General features: G+C 37.4%; 1 protein-coding gene across 1 annotated transcript in view; it reads right to left on the bottom strand.

Moving 5' to 3' along the window:
• Positions 1-17,533, bottom strand: part of ME1 (malic enzyme 1) — a 102,990-nt gene extending 85,457 nt beyond the window's left edge. Inside the window, exon 1 of the mRNA XM_053460081.1 lies at positions 17,323-17,533. Coding sequence (XP_053316056.1) covers positions 17,323-17,454 — 132 coding nt within the window. The 5' untranslated portion in view covers positions 17,455-17,533. The remainder of the gene's footprint in view (positions 1-17,322) is intronic.
• Between the last annotated feature and the right edge of the window lie 3,614 nt (positions 17,534-21,147).

The raw sequence follows: 21,147 nt of genomic DNA, 5'->3' as shown, positions 1-21,147 counted from the left end.
AACAAGCCACATAAAAAACAGTTACGAGTGATACCAATGAATTAGTTCTGCTACTTAGAATGAATAACTGTAATCTATGTTGTAAGAATTTCTTACATAGAGAAACGGCGTCTTAGTTACATACATGACACGGGTTCTGGAACATGATTTTGGTTAATTTGATTTTTTTTTAGGGTCACATCAGCTGCTTCTGTACTGTTTCGTTATTTCAAAACCTATATGTAAATGAATTAACACTCATTCATTCCTTCGTTGTGTCTTATATTTAGGTTAGTCAAATGCTTATCCGATGCATATTTAAAGAATGTGATGTCCCTGATAGCCCCAGTAAAGAAGAAATATTAAAGTACTTTAAGCCAATACTCTCACCCTCGGATTTTACTTTAAGCCAATACTCTGACCCTCGGATTTTACCTATACACTTCTCCCCTCTCTCTTTTCTCTTCCAATCAATATATATATATATATATATATATATATATATATATATATATATATATATATAGTAAAAGAACCCAATATGTTTGTAAACACTAAGAAAAGTGTGAACCATATGAGTTTGATTGGTTTCACAGCCAGCTCCCTTACTTCTTGTTCCTTGGGATGGTTTTCTGTTGTGTCGTTATATACTGTTTCTGCTTGAGGACCTCATTTAGCAGTAAAATACACATTTTTTCCACCTGCCAGTTCAGGGCACAAATGATAATTCATATCAGACACTGGATCGTTATGAATGTAACAGATGTTAAGAGCTTTTAATAACATAATGAAAAAAACAACAGTATATATATATGCACATATGGTGCTTAAGGCGCTCATATGTCTCATCGTTAGTTGATCATTTTACAAGTGAATGATGAATATACTGCATTGTGAAGTAGACCATTTCCTGCTCCTAATTAAATTGCTCAGGCTCCCTGTGTGGCTAAGCTGTAAGACTTTCCACTGAAGCAGAACATACATGATACTAATTTGTTACTGGCAAGAAACTTGATGGACACTTGAAATAACTAAAGGATAAGAATAGAAGGCACTACAACTGATGTAAAACTATGGTAAATAAGGAATTAGATGAGTGCTGCATAGTACATTTCATTATATTGAATCAATCATCCAAATCTCGCAGGCATGGGAAAGTAGAATCTAAACTTCAGTACATTTTTTGTGGTCTTCTTCTTTATTTTTACAAAAGAGTCATTATTTGGATATTTAACAAAAAGTATTGTGACACAGGAAGGCTTTATCAATGAAAACAAAGCGTTTATCCAATGTTAATATTAGAGGTTTATGTTTATATTGTTTGCTGAAGAAGCTAAAGATTTGTTGCCCCTATATTTATTTTAGTTTTTAAGTATTGGTGTAATGCCTGATTTCTACATGCAAATACCTTAAGGGAGTAGTGTACTTTCTGGATGTATGAGACTCAACATTCACTCAATGTGCCACATCACCAATGCCACTGATGTAAAGCTAAACCAGCTATAAATTATCAAGACACCAGCTATAAATAATCATGAGTGTTTATTTACTGTGGCCCATTTACAAAAAAAAACAATGAGTAGTGATTGTAGAGTGATTGAAGAGCTCAGCTAATTTGCCATCAAAATTCCAAGTTAGATTATGAGAAATGTCCAGTTGACCCTTTAGACTTTTGTCTAGGATGACCACATCTGCCATGTTTTCCAGGACATATATAATTTGTACATCCCTTTATAACTACCATTTCCAACTCCCTATTATTCTGGAGGACATGCTTACACTTTAGAGGCCTGGTTAAACGTGCTCATTTCTTGGGTGCAGTGTCTGTATTAACTGTATATTGTGTTACCTGAGCTTCTATGCTTTGTTCCCTGATATTATCTTTTGTGTATGACCCTTAGCTTAAACCTGACTCTGAATTATCCATCTATATTCCAGTTCCTGTGTACGACCCTAGGCCTGTTCTGTTTTTGTCCTGGGCTTCGTACCTCAATTTCTGCTCGCCCTGCCTTTGTCATTGTCTATTCCCTGGTCCGGTATTGCTTCCCTGTCTCCATCCAGTAGATTGCCTTTCTACAGTTATCACCTTCTGTCTACAGTATTACCATCCTGGTTTCCTGAGGGTAAGAGCAGTGCCACGTACCCTTTCTTAGGGCCTGAGACTCAACTATATATTTGATTGGGGGAGAAAACCTCCTCTCTTTTTTAGCACTTGCTACAGTTTAACGTCCCATAAATGTAATGTAATGGTACCGTACTCTCAAATAAAGGCAAGAACAAATAAGCTTCGTAATTAGATGACTACTGCCTCAAAATGTGAAGAACATATAGACACACATCTGCGTCCATTTACAAGAATCTCGATTTAGTGGCCAATCATTATGTCTAACGGAGTGTTCAATATTAGGATGCATGGCTTAAAATGTTTTATTTTTAAGAAAAAACTCATTCTTAAGGGAGTCGTTCCAGAAGTAGAAATTAGATGTGTACAACTTAGAAGCATTTGGACACACATCTTTACACTTTTGTACATATTCTACAATTCCAACCTCTATTAAAAGGGTATGCCATTAACAGAGACGATAATAATTTACTTTCTAATACCGTATTGGCTCGAATATAGGCCGCACTTTTTTCCCCCACTTTAAGTTTTTAAAGTGGGGGTGCGGCCTATATTCGGGGTCTAGCGCCCGACGCCCGGGACATGCAGTCCCGGGCGCCGGGCAGGCAGCGGGGTTAAGATACAGATCCCCCGCAGCGGTGCAGGGGACCTGCATCCTTCTCCCCGATACGCTCAGACAGCCTCCCCTGCCAGCACTTCCCACGGGGGGGGGGTGCCGGCACGGGAGGTTATCTAAGCGTTATCTGCCGCTGTCCTCCCTCCCCGCGATCCGCTGCCCTCCCTCCCCGCGATCCGCTGCCCTCCCTCCCCGAGATCCGCTGCCCTCCCTCCCCGAGATCCGCTGCCCCCCTCCTCGACTTACCGGAGCAGACTCCCGGGTGTCTTGCGGGGCCGGCGGGAGACATTTACGCAATACGCGCATGCAACTTCCGGTACCGGAAGTTGCATACGCGTATTGCGTAGATGTCCCTCGCCGGCCCGGCAAGACACCCGGGAGTCTGCTCCGGTAAGTCCCTCCTCGGGGAGGGAGGGCAGCGGATCGCGGGGAGGGAGGGCAGCGGATCGCGGGGAGGGAGGGCAGCGGATCGCGGGGAGGGAGGACAGTGGTAGCATATCTCGGGGGGGGAGACAGAGTGGCAGAATGTTTTTTTTTTTTTTTGGTGCTTTTTTTAAAGAAAAAAAACTTTTTCTTTAAAAAAGCACCAAACTTTTAGGGTGCGGCCTATATACGGGGGCGGCCTATATCCGAGCCAATACGGTACTTTCGTATCATAACATCTCTACATTCTGCTTCATTAACTAGCAACTACAGTTTGTGTACAAACAGCCTGTGATTGAGACTTTTGTGCCCAGTTTCTGTGTGTCCACTAAAACCCTGTTGAGTCTAAAGGTAAATTACCGTTATGTTTCAAAAGCAACTTTTTTCATTTAAAATATAATTTAGATTGTTTACCCTTACACTATAAAAAGCATCTCCAGACAATTTATATTATTGAATACTGCCATTAAAATATATTTGGTGATACTGAATTTGAATTCAACATGTTAATGAAAATGTTTGTGTGAATATACCAGTTTTGTTAATAGTTATTCTTTGCAGAATTGTTGTATGCAACAGTAATCTGTAAGCATAAACCATAATACCTGCTACTAAAAGCTTAATTCTATTGAAGGGACATATTTAATGCTTGTTATGTCAATTTTATGATACTTAATACACTAAAAAATACAATTGCTTTATTGCAGTAAGCAAACTGTGGAGGACTTGGGAACTATATCTCAAAGAACAAGAACTATAATTAGTTAATGACTAAAAAAGACATTTTCATTTTAACATATTCATTTATTCGATTTATTTAGCTAGGATACAAAGGATGTAGTGGGGTTTTGGAAAATGAATACAGAAAATGTTTTTCAGTAATTTTTCTTGTCCATCACTTATGGCAACATAAAAGGTCGGAAAACATATGGTTTTTATTACATGAAACCCCAGATACATCTTAGAAATACTGGCTGATGATTCACCATTCATATCTCTGTAGTTATTTTGCTTAAGATTTATATTATAATCTTATACTCATAGTGTTTTACATTACCATAACATTTTCATTAACTGTTTTAGTGATATGCATATCTGTTTTTATACATTAAACATACTTACAGGCTGCCACACAGGATGGCGACACATGTGGGTGATGGTCTAGTGGAGCAGGCTGATATCTGTACTTTGAGTACACAGACTTCTGGAGCTCGATCAATGACAATATGACTTAGTATCTTTACATACTGGTCGGTGCCACTGCAAGAGTAGGCAAACCAAAGAGATCTGTGGTAGCGGGGCTAACTGGTCCTCAAGGCCCAATTTATCTTGCATGATAACGAACAATGAGGTAGGACACTGTAGTTCATTGAGGGCTCCCAAAATGCTAGGCCCTGCATGTCTCATAGAAAAACCCCAGTGAGTTATTTTCAAAATTAAATAAAACTGTTAGAGATCATATATGCACATATACCCAGCTCTCCTCAGTGACCAGGTTCCTTTACTTAACCTTTTAATAGATTTTTTAATTTAAAAAAAAATATATGCATTCAACATTGTTCTGAGATTTTGGCACTTTTAGCTCTGAGTTGGATTGTACTATAGTTTGTTTTCCTTGAGAATTCGTCATCAGTTCCATTTTTAACTTTCTGGTTTGCTTGATTTGGTTCCAGGCCTAGTTTAGTAAAATTTAATTATGTTTCTCTTTAATGAAGATAAGGTGGACAGCTGTCATTACTTGTAATCATAAAAATACAGTTAGATGAAAGCAGGGACGAATATATGTTAGAAAGTTCACGCAGAATAAGCAAACACGTTCCATGCTGAATTAAAGAACTTTAAATAAAGACAGATTTATTAAAACATAAAAGTGACCAACATGTACATTCTTTCTGAATGAAATGCACTTTTCTGCACATCTCAGCTGATTTTTTTTTCAAACCTAGACATTACTCATCTGTTTTGTTCTACTTTGCCTTAAAGACGCACAATAATCTGTATAAAAACCACAATGTATTGTATACTCCTTGATACGTTACAGCATTAAAGCCTTTACCTCTGTAGAACCCATTCTTTGCTAGTATCCTATTTTATGTTTAAATAGTGGAAATATATTTTTTTGTATCTGAGAAAATATGGAAATAACATAAATATTCATAATCCCTTATATCCAACTGAAGTATTTGAAACAATATGTATCATGTCTGTTGAGAATGCTTGGACAGTTAAGCCACATGTTCTTGTGTCCTTACGATGAGGTAACTCTAGTTCAGAACTTCATTCCATTATGGTTACATTATCTCAAAAAGTAGAGTTTCTCATAGAACCCACAATCATAGCTTTTGATTTTACAGGCTATTTTATAATTTCAATGTGCTAATTTATTCCGCTAAATTTAATAATTTTGTACATAAATACATTAGCAACAGCATTCATAGTAATGCTGAACACCATCTCATTCCATCTAGTGTTGAGGGATATCTCGTGTCAGCTAATGATGATGATCTTATGTACATTAATAATCAACATGCTTTTCATAGCATTGTGCAATAATATGATTTTAAACACTACATGGTAAAAACAAGAGAATGGCTGGGGGTACTTCCTTGGGTCACGTCTAGGGTTGTGCCCAAGGTAAATACGAGTTCTAACAATATTACAGTATTTTACTTGTTTTATCAGATGTCCTGCCCCATGCCAAGTTCAACCATCTTACACAAGCCTTGCCCTTAATTACTAGTAGATTTTCTTGAAAACAACAAAACGTAATATTGTCCTCATATTAATGTGTTGAGTCTAGAAGACAACTGCAACAAAGGATTATAGTTTCCTTATCTTGCATACAATGAACCTCACATACTACACGCACCAAACTAGTTCTGCAATCTGCCATGATTGGCTAACCCAGTGCTGGGAACTACAATTCCAGTTTCTGATGAGATCAGGATGAGACTTGTAGCTTCCAAAAGTTGTGATGCAAGAACTTTCCTATCTTTGTCAATAATTAGGAACGTCTCAATTTAACTCTTAAACATGTGTACTAGAAATCTCATTTTAATATTCTGTGTAATAAAGACCATGAATCATACTAAAATTAACATAATTGCAAATTACAGATTCATTATTAATATGAAAATGTATAAAATCAATATGTGTTGGTTACTGCCAAAAGTCATCATATATATATATATATATATCTATATATATATAGATATGTATATATATATATATATACATAGTATATAATTGATACCATACAGTAAATATTATACTGTGTACTATTCACGTGGTAGAACGCAAAGAGAAGGAAGTGCACTATAGTCAATACAAGCTTAGGCAAAATCAGAAAAAAAAATGTGAATATAGTTATTAAGAGTAAAAAGCGAGAGAGAGTATTTTTTAACCAAAATATGCACCATGCAGTTTGATAGCTTCCCTATAAAATTAATTGTTTTGGTCTGGCATGGTGAACTTGGGTATTGTGTATTGTCTGCAGTGATGTATTCTGCTCCAGGCTGACTAGGCCTAGGCACTTGGCCAGAAGGTCCAGGGTGCCAGTAGTTGCTCTGCTGCAAAACTGGGTAGGGGGGCAGGGGAAGGCTACTACCTTCTGACCTGGAGGGTAGGAAAAGCCAAGTGGCCCCATCAGCAATTGCCCTCTTGCCTGCCAGGCCAGCCTGCTCCTGGTAGGGGGCAGATTAAAGATTAAAGGCAATTTTAGCTAATATAAACCCATACAGTCCATGCTACAAATACACTAACATTCATATAATGCTGATAGATAGTATAGAAAGACATGCAAATGCATGGGATTAGAACAAGGTTATTGCTAATAATGGAATTTTACACTAGCGAGCAGGTTACCATTTTTCGGAAGTAGGAAGGGGGTTAATTTCTCTTTTAAATGGATACATTGAGGATTATATAGGAAAAGTCATTCTGGTACAAAAACATAAACGTAGGATAATCAGTCATTTAGATTTGTCATTTCTACCTGTCATATTGCACCTCCTCAAGGGTGGGCTGGCAAAGAGGAAAGCCCCCTGGGCCGCAGTGATTTAAACTTGGGAGGTTTGCTATTCAACCATCTTAGACACATTGTTAAGTTACTTATTGTCATTGATTGATTCAGGTAGCTGCTGTAAGGGGGTGAGAAGAGAAATAAAAAAGAATCGGAAATAGATCAGATCCAGTCTGGCTTTGCCACAGGCTGCCTCCAATTTCAGCGTTCATGAGGTGAACTTTTAAACTCTAAAGTTCTCTTAAAGAATCATACAGATTAACAAAAAAGTATCATGAGCTGTGTGTAGTTTTCTTAAATTAGTTATGCTAAAAGTGTCTCATTACGAAAAGCCAGTGAGGCGTGGAATTGGTTTAGAATTTGCACTGTGTTGTGTCCTTATTCAAAAAACAAAAACAACTTTTTAAATGTAAAACACGTGTGTAACTTATATATTTGTCTTAGTTAACTTTTTCATACATTAGACAATGAAGCACAAATCTTATTTTGTTTCAATAAGAGTAGTAATGTCGGGAAGAATCAATGCGAGCGATATGTCATCTGGGAATGCTATCCTAAATAAACAAGAGATCAGCCTCACAGAGATAAAGTGTATGCTTTTAAAATGTGAAAGCAAAGAAATTATCAAAGCTTTCATGTTCTTTATTCTGTGGCCAATATACAAAAATATTTTCGGATAACAATCCACTTTAATGTTAAACTTTGTTTTATAGTTGTACACAGATGTAGTTGAAATAAGGTGATATTTGAGGTCTAAATAGATTTTTTTTTTTTTTACACTCCTTATTCTGTAGAACTGGAGGATTATACAATTCTGCTTATATTCAATGTCATTATGAATAGCTGGACTTTAAAACCGAGAATGACAACAATGAATATTATGAATTCTGTAGTAGTGTGCACTTCTGTGTACATCGCTACATCTTGGTTCTCAGCGCAGGGAACTATTTGCAAATAAGGCAGTCCGTGGGGCATAGATTGGTACTCAACTACCTCATGAGATTGCTGCACTTGGCTAATCACACCAACCACATGCTTCAGAAGCTGTTACATTCAGTAATGTAATACATAGGATTCCACTGCTTATTACGTCTCGCATTCAATAAATTAATATAAAAAACACAGTTTTTTAAACTCTTATCACATGCCGTTTGCACTGATGTGTAACTTCTTGTTTTTAGTGTTAATAGGGAATTGGGATTAGGGAATTTGGAGCCTGGGGTGGTTTACTTGTTGGCAGGTAGGTAGGTAGGTTGGTAGGTAGGTAGGTTGAGAAGTAAAAACTTTTTGTATGTAAACTATGTTTTATTCATTTTGTCTATATTACACAATACCAAGCAGATGGATTTTATACTGTCCTAGACTGTGCCAACCTGTCAGTGTCTAACAGTACTCTCACAGCCATGGATATGGCACATGGTAATCTCCAAAAGTTGTGTCTATCCCTATTGCACTGTGTCTGCCAACATGGCCTCTTGTAACCCATCTTGTCTAATTTAGGTCTACAGCTCACACCAGAATATCTGCATCAACGAGTAACTGATGAGTACATAGGAGACAGTATGTTTGAGTAACCCCCTAACCATGTGCTTCTGCCACTGAGGATACCGCCAGGCTGTGCTGCAAACATTTCCTAAACAGATTTCAACCAGTTGCCTCCTACAGTTTGCCACAGAAATGCTGCAGAATCTTCAGGAAAAAGGGCATTAGGAAGAACGAAAGTTTCCACTGCTCCTCTTGCCCTTTTAAAATGTAAATTATTTAGTATTACTTGGGAACTTGGGTGGAGTTTTAAGAAAAAATCAAAGCCTTTTTCTATTAAGTTTACTTTTCAAACATATATACTAGACAATTTTCCGGTTTGTTTTGAGCCCATTCGTTTTCGGGCAATGATTTTCGTTCCCTGCTCATTCAAGAAATGAGTTGCTCAGCACCCACATTGACTCTCATTCACTCTCTCACACTCTCAGTCACTCTCTCTCCCGATCTGAATATGTTTTCCTACCTTGTCGGCCGACCAATAACACTTGTACCGATAACTTCCGCTTCCGTATCTACTTACGCATCTTCTTCATCTTCTCCCTTCTCTTCTCTATTCTATCTTCAATCCTTATGCCTCCACAGGCATAACCCGGCAACTTCCGCTAAAATGTCAGCACTGTGGTGACTTCCTCCCCGATCATCTAATTGGGGAAGAGGACGTCACCAAAAGCTCCAACTGAGGGCAACATGATGGAGCTTGTGGTGGAGCCCTCTCCTGATTCTCCAATCTTCACTGCAAGTTCTCTTCCACTAACAGCTCTCTGGGGCTAGTCTCACCCCTACGTGCAGCAAGCCTGCACCTACATGAAGCCACTCTGTATCCAACAAGTTAGCCAGGTATGCAAATAAGAAATTTACATGGAATGGTGGCCCATGTGAAGTTTGGATGATAATGTGAATATTAAATTAAGATTATTTCAGTATTCAGTGTTCAAGGTATACAAGCATGTAATCCTTTATTAGCCTATTTTCACACTGGCTATGATTTAGAACTCACCCCTTTTTGATCTAGGTGTCAGAAAGTATAATATATCATCAAATCAGCATATTATTTTATGTGGCCTTTCCTCCTGAATAAATAAGACTTACATTTATGCAATTTTAGTAGTGGACAAAAGTCTTTGATAGTGATTAAAATCTCAATATATTTTAATAATTTATTAATCTGTCCCATCTACATTATCAATGTCTTTTGTTTTACTCTGCCGCTATAAATATTTTCCTTGTTAACTATTAGTTTAATCTGATAGTTTTGCTCAGTATGTTCACTCAGCCAAGCAAAACTTTAACATTCCAAAGTGGAGATAACAGAAAGCTTTGGTATTTCAAGTTACATATTAGGTGGAGTGTTTTTTGATGATCCTGATACTATAATCAGAGTTATCAACAAATGACCACATAGGTGCTACAATAACTACATTAACCTTAAACAGCCTCACAGCATTTTCAAACTACCCAATATTTTCTTGCAAACACAACAGGGGTTATGTATTAAAAGTTATTCTGTCACAAAGTTTATTACCATAGAAACCACTATAATGTTCCAATTGGTAGGTACTTTCCATTGGCTGCTTTGCTGAATTTTTGTTCATTAGCTCCAACATAGTTCATTTAGAATTACAATTTCTTGACCAGTCTTTCAGCACTAAACAAATTTAGATTAGAACCGATACCAAGTAGCAGTAAAGATAGCTGAAATAAATAATGCATTGGAAAAATAATGACCCAGAGTAACTGTGGCAGAAACAAAAATAATTTATCATAATCAGCGACAAATATTTAAATGTATTTATAAAACAACTAATAAATCAACAGATATTTATGCAATGTGTACACCCCAAATCTCCTGATCTGAAATAACTGAAAGTCTCTGAAACATGTTGGTCAATATAAATCTATATATATTGTGCCACTGTAAGCCCCAGGGAGATGAGTTGCATTGGTTACTGTACAAATCATATATATATATATATATATATATACATATATCCAATATATCCACCCTTGGGGTGGGGCAGTTGGAGAGCAGTGTCGGTCAATGCTCGATTCCCCTTCACCATAAAAGGTCCATGCCATACTTTCACTATCCAATCCATGAAGCCTGGAACAGGTAAAGGACATGGACATTTAATTCCATTGATGCCTCATAATCAGAGAGACTGTTGGAGGGTCAGGTAGTTCTCCTGCACTCCCAGGGCAAGGAGAGGCCCTGAAAGAAGACTCCCTGAGCCAAGTGTGGCTTTACCTCCCTGGACTTGTGAGTGTTGTCTGTGGGAGATTTTCCAGAGCTTGGCTTAACTGGCTCTGTTTAGGGTGGTCAGTGTGGGCCAGTGAAGTATAGGCCAGATAGGGCTCCAATTGGGAGCTAGGTTTTTTTTTTCTTTAGTTCCGGGTAGTTGTTTGTACATTTTTAAATAAAAATCACAGTTAACCAGTATATTGCTGTTCCTGAGCCTCATTACCATAGAGGGCCATGCTTATGATCCTTGGAGGTGACATCTATGGCCCTTAGCTACAAGGGTTTTGTTGGGCCAAAATTATGACACACAACAAAAAATGTTGTTGCTAAATATAGTTGCCACAGCTGTCAATTTTCTTTTGAAGTTCCTTTTGTATTTGGTAACCAACAATTTTTGAGTGCATAGTTCAAAGGAAAGTCCTCTAGCGCAATGATGAAAGCAGTATCATGCAACAAAAGGGTAGACTGCGTGACTGCCTTTCAAATTGATTCTTTGGAGGATATCTTAACACTAGCAAAAGCAACAAGTAATCTGGAATTACTTTACTACAGTAGGTGTACATACCTCCCAACATTCCAGACTGCTGCAGGTATTACACAACTCCCCCTACCACCAGCACATACTCTCTCCAACCCCACACCACCCATTTCAGGCACACTCGCTTTGCACTACCACTTGTAGGCACATACAAACCTCTATCCATTCACAAACTCTTACTTTCATGCTCAGCATACTCAGTGAATCCCTCACATTCTTTTTCTCTTACTTTACTGCCTGCCTGGCACCACTTCAAAGCATGCCATATGTGAGAAGACGACCTGCTACATTGCGGCACTGTTCTCCACATTGTGGGACATTGATCCAGAGTCCCATAAATCAGGGTCACTTTAAGAAAAGCTCAGTTTAAGGTTTTTATGCTCCATGACATGTGGCTGAGGACATCCAACCGCATTTGCCCAGTGTGCATTTGCCCAGCCTGGACCTGGATTAAATTCATTATAAAGGGCAACCTGAGCTTTTCTTGTTTAAGTGTTAAAATGTTTAAGTCTTTCACTACATACTCTCAGTTTAGTAAATATACAACTCTTGTAAACTCCCACTTTAATGAGCACCACCATATGTAATATTATCTTTTTTGTGTAAGAAAGTAGAAGTTATGATGCAAGAAAGATAGAGATAAATAGAGAAATATTAGCATATTCTATACTCTATTTAATAAGACTTAACATGTTTTACTTTTGCTTGATGCATGAACCCTGTTGTCATGTGTGCATGACAAGTACTGCTCGCGTGTATTTTATTTGAAGCAAGTGTGCTTTCTTTAGATACTTTTGAAAGTCAACATTGATTCTTTCAGTAACAAAATGATATACATTTAGATTTTCAGCCCTTTCCATATTCGCATAGCTGGGAACGTCCCAGGGTAGACTACCCAAAGCTCTTCTTCTTCTGGGGGACTGACTTTGTTAGAGGCTGCACCCAGGGGTAGATCTAGCCCCAGACAGCCTTAAACGTCCCATGGAAGGACGCAGGAAGGACCACGTACAAGAAAATGAATGGATCTAGTCATGCATATGGGTCGGGGTAGCCCAAACTAGACTTGAAAGTTGTGGGGAGTTTACTAAACACTGACCCTAAGGCTACATAATCAGCTCTGATTTGACTAAGAAGCAGAAGCCATAAGACATGAAGATTAAAGGGGACACAATGTCACGCAAAGAAATAAAAATGAAACAGCAGCTTTGGGGACGTGCAGATCAAAGCTGGGAAAAAGAAACAGCTTCTTTGCTAATTACCAGGAGGGACAACAACATTAGAATATAATGATAGATACTTATATTTTAAAAAATAAAGTACACTTTAAAATATTGAAATCATATTTAAGGCCTGAAACTGAAATTAAGGTGTGATTTTGTTTATTCTCAATATATTTCTGTAATAACAATAATACCGTAGTAATACCTAGCTAATATGCCATACAATGTGGGTGAAACCTTTTTAACCTTGACAGGTTTGGATTCAAACCTTTCATATCATACTGATGGAAAAACTAGTTTAATAACATATTTTCACAATATCACAATAATACATATTCTTCCATGTTCAATTACAACAATAAATTATAATCATAAAATATTTTTAAATCAAAAACCTTATATGTATTTTGTTACTGTGACTATATTATCTATAAAATCTTTAAAACAATTCCTTTTACCTAGCTTCCATCAAGATCATTCAGTAACTGGAGAGTATTGTAAAGATAAGATCCCATGATAAAAGACAAAATGCTTTCACAGATAAGAAGTAAATTAATACCCGCTAGTCTAAATACGAAAAAAAAAATGCAAAATGGTAACTCACTTACTAGTATCTGAACAGAAATACAGTAAAATAATTCCTTTGTAATGTTCAAAAAGATACTGTTGAAGAGACTGATACAAGACATATATATATATGTATATATATATATATATATATATATATCATTAACTTTCTAAACCACAAGTTCATCATACAGAACATATGTTTATACAGTACACAAGGCACGGTTAAACTCTGCTATAAGAGGTCAAGCTAGAAGTATACTCATGTGCATAAGGACATTCTCTCCTGTGTACACAGCTGGGACTTATAGAGTCAATTGATTTGTTGTCCAGAAAGGATGGAAAATAAAACTTAGCTGGAAGCCCTAAACTTCCCTGCTCCTTGAGCAAGCCTTATATATATCCACAAAGGCACCTTTGCACAGTGCAGAATATTCTCTTAGCGTTCGCCACTGTTTTTGTTTTACATTAATTTCCTATTTTCCTGACGAACTTCCTTCTACCAACACGTTTTGAAGACATTGTAGATAAAGGATCTTGTGCTGTTTCTTGTTTCCACTAGAAATAAATTAAGCTTCAAGGCCAAGGGTACAGTTTAGAAGTGAGAGCAGCCCATTGAAAGAGAAGAGTATGTTTTTTATGCTTTCATCAGGAAATGACTATTTATTTATTTATTCAAGAGACTAAATGCTGTACTGTACAAAGAACACATGATGCTGATTATTTCAGATTACCCACTGCTGTTGGGTAATGTATATTTTACATGTGTACATGTCTTTTACCTCTCTACATAATTTATATACTGCTTGAAGTAATATCACAATTCTGATTTAATTAAAGCATTGGTTACATATTGATGATTTATTTACACACATTACATGGTCATCACATAGTAAGGGGTGAGAGGGATCAGCGTATCGAACCTTTACATCTATGTGGATCACATATAAGTAGAACACACCAACAATAAGGATGATCGAGTAGCTTAGCGGCCCACCACATGCTTTCTTTGATGTTCGGGGCAAATACAAGAAAGAGGCACCAGAGATATAGTATGCCTAGGACAAATAGATATGCTAGATCTACGCATATTTATAAAAAGTGATTCTGATGCCACATTTGAAAAGCCATATAGCTATACCAACCAAAGGAATGTCCAATTGTCAGGGACAGTACATTGGTTGCTATAGTGTACCTGGATTTGAAAGGCAATTGGCTCTACTGTATTCTCTTCAAATATCATGTCATTTAGACCTCATTATCAATGCTAGTATTGACACTTAAGGCCATTATCTATTAAGTGAAACATTTGTTTGCTGTATCATATCCAAATCCCTCACAAGACTAGGCAAACAATAAAGAGAGCTTAGCAAACAGATTAACAGTAAATGCGGTCAATGGTCAAACGCTGGGAGGGCACATTTTATAGAAATCGTCACACGAGTCTGTTTCGGGAATGCTAACTGAATTGTTAAAATCAGATTCATGTCATTACTTTATATACATTAATCTCAAGTACCAGGGATACAAAGTAGATGAGTATTTTCTATCCCTGGTACAGGAGCTAAATACTTGTACTTGAGATTAATTTATCTGGGACAGTTTTTCACACCAATCCTCCCACTGACATTGCAACAAATGTCTTCTCTTTGATTGTTTTCTAGATATACATTGGGAGGTGTGTAAAATTTGCCAGGATACTATATCCTAACAAAGGCTTTACATTTGATGCAGGAGGCTAAAATGTGTAACCTCAAAACCCATTCCGATCGCAGCCTAAATGGTCAACTAAGTTCTTGCTAAAATTCATCAGACTTTAAGGATTATTTATACTGTTCTATTTGTTTCTTTTTTCTATGGGGGCATGTGGAGAGTCTATGCCTATATTTCAAGGCTATTAAGTACCGGTACCTTCAGTATCTTCAGCTTTACAAAAGAAACCTCCTGTATAGTTCCTATAATATTATATGGCATATTAAGAGTGTCTCCAACCACTCATAGTACGCCAAGATGTTAAAACTAAGTTTATCTAAAGTTCCCCATTAACAAAAATCGGTATTTAGGCAAAATGTGCCATCTGAAGTCATTGATGTAGCATTATTTGGATTTTGATCATTTGATCAGGAGGTTAAACTCCTCAAGTTGTTTCACATCTCCTAAGTCTTTTCTCTGTATTTGTGTTTATTCTTTATCTGGCTGCTGGCCCCAGGATGTGATGCCCTCGGGCAGAATATGCCACTGTATATCTCTCTCTCTGTCTCTCGTGTTTATTAAAGATGAAAACCCAAAATGCCACCACTCCAGTAAAATGGAAAGTGGTTTAATGGATATTCATTTAGTTAGAAAATACTTTGAAGTCAGCAACGATAAAAGTAAGATAAGACCTGTTATCTAGTGTACACACAAAACTTTGCCCAGAAAGAGTTTGGCTTAGGTCAATTTCAAGCTATTCATTAAAAGTTTGATTCTCATGTTTCAGTGTACCTAAATGTTTGTTTCTTACTAGAATGCAAAAACTAGAGTAGTTTCACCCTTGAGGAACTACAGAGTTAACTGTAGGACATTTTAGATGAAAAAGGGGAATGCTGCTATAGGCTAAACAAGGAAAAAAGTGCTCAGAAATTATTATTATTATTTTAAATATCCACATTGTGAATTATGATCGGAACTACACCACCTGTAAACTAAAATTCCCATCATTCTCAAATATTCACAGCTTGCCGTATATATATATATACTATATGACCAAATGTATGAACTTGTTAGACACCCCATTCAAAGAACGCAGGGATTGCTTTTTATACAGGGGCAAAGTCATGCTGGAACAGGAACTTCCTCAAACTTGTGCCACAAAGTTGGAAACGTACAATTGTCTAAGATGTTTGCATGCTGTAGTGTTATAACATCCCCTTCCTTGGAAATAAAGGGGCTCAAACCTTTAAAAAGTCCCATCTTAATTGAGTATGTGCCACTTAGTTTTATATTGGTAAATGCCAATGCAGTCCTAACAGCAGAGCTTGGAAGCTTCAATCTTGTCAAGACTCTTCTTATGCAAATCATACTCAGTAAGTAGAATTAGGGAAAACAAGGAACTTCCTTTCACACACACAATTTGTTGACTCATCTTATTTCTGTTGTTCAGAACTAAGAATCTTAGAGTTCTCTATGGAAACCCTGTTTTGCAGTGGGCAGCAAAGATCCGGATTTCCAGATCCCCAGCATTCATCAACACAGTGTAAAAGAACAGTATATTCTACCCAAACCACAATTAAATTATTGTAAAGGTAGGTAAAATAGTTCATTCCACTTCCAGGAGAAGACATTAAGCTCCAGGCCAGACTGGAGATGACTAGGCAGCCGCGCACTATAGCACCCAATCTGCAGCTGAAGTTTGCCGCACTCCAAATGATTCAACATCGCTGCCTTAAAAATCAAATGAAAACAAATTACTTGTGATTTACTCGGTGATTTGTTGCTGCCTACCCCAGTGTGTACCTTATAATACCATGTATTAAAAACCTGACAAAGTGCCATTCCTGAGAACAGGTGAATCTGTTGGCAACTATTACAATTGGTAAGATAATGTGACATGATTTGCTAATTCAAACAATATCACTGACTTTTATATTGTTCAGTACTAAAATGTCTGTATTATACCTACAGATATTTAATAAATAGATAGAATGGTTTGAGGCATTTTTTGACCTACACAGTATGGAGCTTTTTTATTGATTGTGAATAAACAAATAATTAAATAAAGCAGTAAATACATTATCATCCACAGACACAGACATACTCTAACACAATCACAGCAGTGTAATAACAGCCCCCTGAACATGAAGCACAGTGGAGTAACTAGTAACTAAGACATTCAGCATCTTAACTAAGAAACTCTGCATCCTGGGCAGGCTTTGTAGATAGCAGCCCCCCCTTCAGCCAGTTGTAAAGATACAATGAGCTCCTTTATTCTGCACTCAGACCTTCTCTTCTTCCCCTAGTCTCTCCACCGGCGAAGCATTACAGAGGCCTGCAGTGCATCATTTTAAAGGTGGTACCTTGTTAAGATGAGGGTCTCGAGTGATGTCATAGCCTCTCTTCCTTGTGTACAGGAAAGTTTGGTGGTCATTCTGCTCCTCCAAAACTTGGCTGCTCTGCTCCACTTTTCCTGAGACTCTCTGAGAAGCCATTTTTTAGAATCTGTCACCTGGGGGTGTAACTTTTATTTAAGCTGAAACAAGACTAAATGTTACTTGTAATTAATCTTGGTTTGCACGCTTGTTAAAAACGACGGTTTTGGAGGTGTGCTTAGTTTGAGAGCTAGCAGAGCCGGAGCTGTGAGGATCAGCTGACAGGTCGTGTGTCACACCAGAGGACAGGAGGAGGGAAGTGCTGAGTCACTAACAGAGAGAGCCAGAGATAGCGAGACTCAACTTGCACAAGGCTGCCCTTGTTTGTCACTTACACTGTAAAATACTGTATGATCTGTGGACTACGTGTGATCCTACGGGCTATGTTACCGTATCATCTCGTATGCCCTGGATAAATTACCAGCTTAATGCTACATTCACTGCAGAAAACTGGAACTAGAAGCTAATATTATGTAGTAAACAACTAAATGTCAACCCCTCTAACATTCTCACAGCGCTGTCCGTTTTATTTCCTTCCTTGTAAAGCATCCAACTCATGCTCAGAAACCTTGCAAGTAATTGTGAATATATGCTGTACCAGAAACAGGGTACCAGAACCCCTGCGTAACGTCTACAGAAAACCTCCTCCAACCCATACAGATAACGTACGCTAAAACACATGCATGGAGGAATAACCATCATATACATGCATACACAAACTGATATCTATGACATCTACAGCCACATTAGAAAACAATGTCTGATATTAAACCATTCTACTATTATTTATATACATAGAAACATGTTTATCAGGACTGCACAGATATGAGAGGCAGAGAAAAACATAAATTGCTTTATTACTCTATCTGTAAGTACGCTTTTAACTTGGTTTATATCTTTAGAACATATTTGATCATGGGATCCAAATAATATGTACAAGTAATCATTCAGGGATAGTATTTGACAGCAGATAAGAACCATTCGGTCCATCTAGTCTGCCTGTTTCTCTTTAATCAGTCCTTGGTCTTAGATTCAGGCTAGCCATATGCATATCCTATGCATGTTTAAATCCCCTTACTGTATTAGCCTCTACCACTTCTACTTATCTACAACTGTCTCATTTAAGTAAATCCTCCTTACATTACACCTAAGCCTCTGACCTTCAAGTTTTAGATTATGACCTAATGCTGAAACATCTCTCTCCTCTTTCCCTTCTGCACTTTAACTCTCATTAAGTATTTAAATGTTTCCATCACATCCCTTCTCTATGTTCTCACCTCCAATCTATACATAAGCAGGGGTGTACCTAGAGTATTTGGCACCTGGGGTGGATCCTGTAAGTGGCACCACCTCACACACACACACACTTTAAAACTGCATAGCTTCTATCTTTATGCACACATTGAAGGGGGTACAGCATAACTGTTATTACATGCTGAAGCAAACGTTGGTGGTACAGCATAACCGTTATCATTATATACTGAGGCAGACATTGCCGGTGGTACAGCCTAATCCCTATCACTATACATTGAGCCAAACATTGACAATAATGCAGCATAACCCCTATCACTATATACTAAGCCAAACATTGATGTGGTGTAGGCCTGCCACTTCAGTGTCTGGCTTAGTATATAGTAGGGATGCATCCAAATGAAAATGAAAATTTTGGACCGAAACTTGGCCAACCCCCCCCCCCACACACACACTTTTATTGAAAGCAAATAACACACCAAAATTGGACAAAAAAATTCAATAACAATAATATACATATATATGATTGTTAACAGGAATCACAATCCTATCATGCCCAGGTATAGCCAGATTCCAGCATGCACTGGCTGACTTAGCATGATAGGAGTGTGATTGTTGTTAGCAGTCGTATATATACATTGATATTGTTATTGAATTTTTCTGTCCAATTTCTGTTTGCAGCCTATCCTGATGAAACTCACTTCCCCCTCTCAGACGGTCTTTGTCAAGAGACGCCACTCCACACAAAATATCAGGAACCTGATCTCAGCTATTATAACTTCTAAGCTAACAAACAACAAGGCTTCTATCATTGTTAGCTGCGATGTTGATAAAGCCTTTGACAGAATCTTCTGGTCCTATCTTTTTATACATATATTTAGGGCACTATACCATTCCCCTACGGCGCAAGTCACAGTGAATAATGTAAACTCGAACTGGTTCCCTTTGGGCATCGGTACGCGTCAGGGATGTCCACTGTCCCCTTTCCTTTTTAATTTGGCAATTGAGCCTAGAATACGCATTATTGAACACTGTAGAATTTGAAGGAATAAAGGTGGGAACCATTAACCTGAAAATTGCTGCCTTTGCAGATGACCATTTTTCCACAAGCAAAACAAGGTTGGAGAGGGACGTTCCTGTTTAAGTGGACCCACTCTCCTACTCTAAAATATCTGGGCCTCACAATTCCAACGAATGTAGCTCAACTTTTATAAATTAAATTTTACCCCGTTGTGACAGGACCCGGTTGCTGCTTTGTGGGGCAAAGAGGCTATTAGGGGGTATGAAAAATAAGGAAGTCGCTTAGAGAAGGATAGTTCACAAATTGATGTGAGAAGTGTCTGATGATAAAATGAAAATATATCAATATTCTGGAACTGGAATATATTTGAATTTTTTCTCCCTACTTGCTTTTAAAAGAATGTAATCCGTAACAACTGAAACCTACATGTAGGCCTTATAAGAGAGTATAAGAAATTGTCTGGCTCTATCCTACGTTAAAGAGGGAGTGTATAAAATCAAGCTGAGGGGTAATAATGCAGGCAAATTTCATTTATAAATCTAGGACTATCTCTGTGATGACCCCACTTGTCTAGAGCTCTCTCTCAAATGCTAGTTATGGGAGGTGGGAAGGCAAGGTTAGCTATGCATGGCAGCGACATAGACTCCCAATAGAAATGATGAGAGCATAGGTGGAACTAAACACCATTCACCCCTCATGGAGATGAACGGCTGCCCTTGTAATCAGACACTGGGCCAAACACAGAATTCAGAGTATATTCCTAAAAGACTAAAAAGTCATATTTTGAAATGTCCAGTCATCAAGTTGTGCCTACAACACCACATATCTGTGAGTACTTTATACCTTGTGAACATTGTACACCTTCTAAAAATGAGTTTATTTCATTATAACATGTATCATCATTAATTCCAGGGCAATAAAACGTGTTATCTGATGCAGGACTGTACTATTTCAGACCATTCCAACGTCCTGAACAGCGTACATTGAACCAATTTACAACAGCTGTGTACCATATCAATTAACTTTGTGGTGATAAGAGCTTGGTGAATGAATATACAAAAGGAATATAAACACAGATATCATCAATTTCGGATAGAACTTGTTTAAACTTAATTGCTGACTAGTTACTTTAATTCAGAAGTATGTAAGTTATATAACAAATTACATTTTTTATTTGTTTTTTGACAGAATATTAGGCTTTTTTTGTGAGAAGGCAAAAAAGAAGTATATCTATGTACATAGGTATATAAATTGCCAAACCCTTAACAGGAAGTATAATTTGGGAAAAATAGTTGATATGTTGTATGTATATGTATATAAATCTCCCCTTAAGGACAGGTTATCCTTAAACCCATTAATGACAATGTACATGTACAAGCTTCGTTATAAAGGATATATATATATATATGTATATATATATATATATAATCTTCAATTTGCTATTCATATATGTAGTTTGTATATCTTACTTCAGTCAAGGA

This window comes from Spea bombifrons, chromosome 3 (genome assembly GCF_027358695.1).
Source record: "Spea bombifrons isolate aSpeBom1 chromosome 3, aSpeBom1.2.pri, whole genome shotgun sequence".
Classification (NCBI taxonomy): domain Eukaryota; kingdom Metazoa; phylum Chordata; class Amphibia; order Anura; family Pelobatidae; genus Spea; species Spea bombifrons.
The sequence above is the reverse complement of the archived record's forward strand: the minus strand, read 5'-3'. Positions and strand labels throughout refer to the sequence as shown.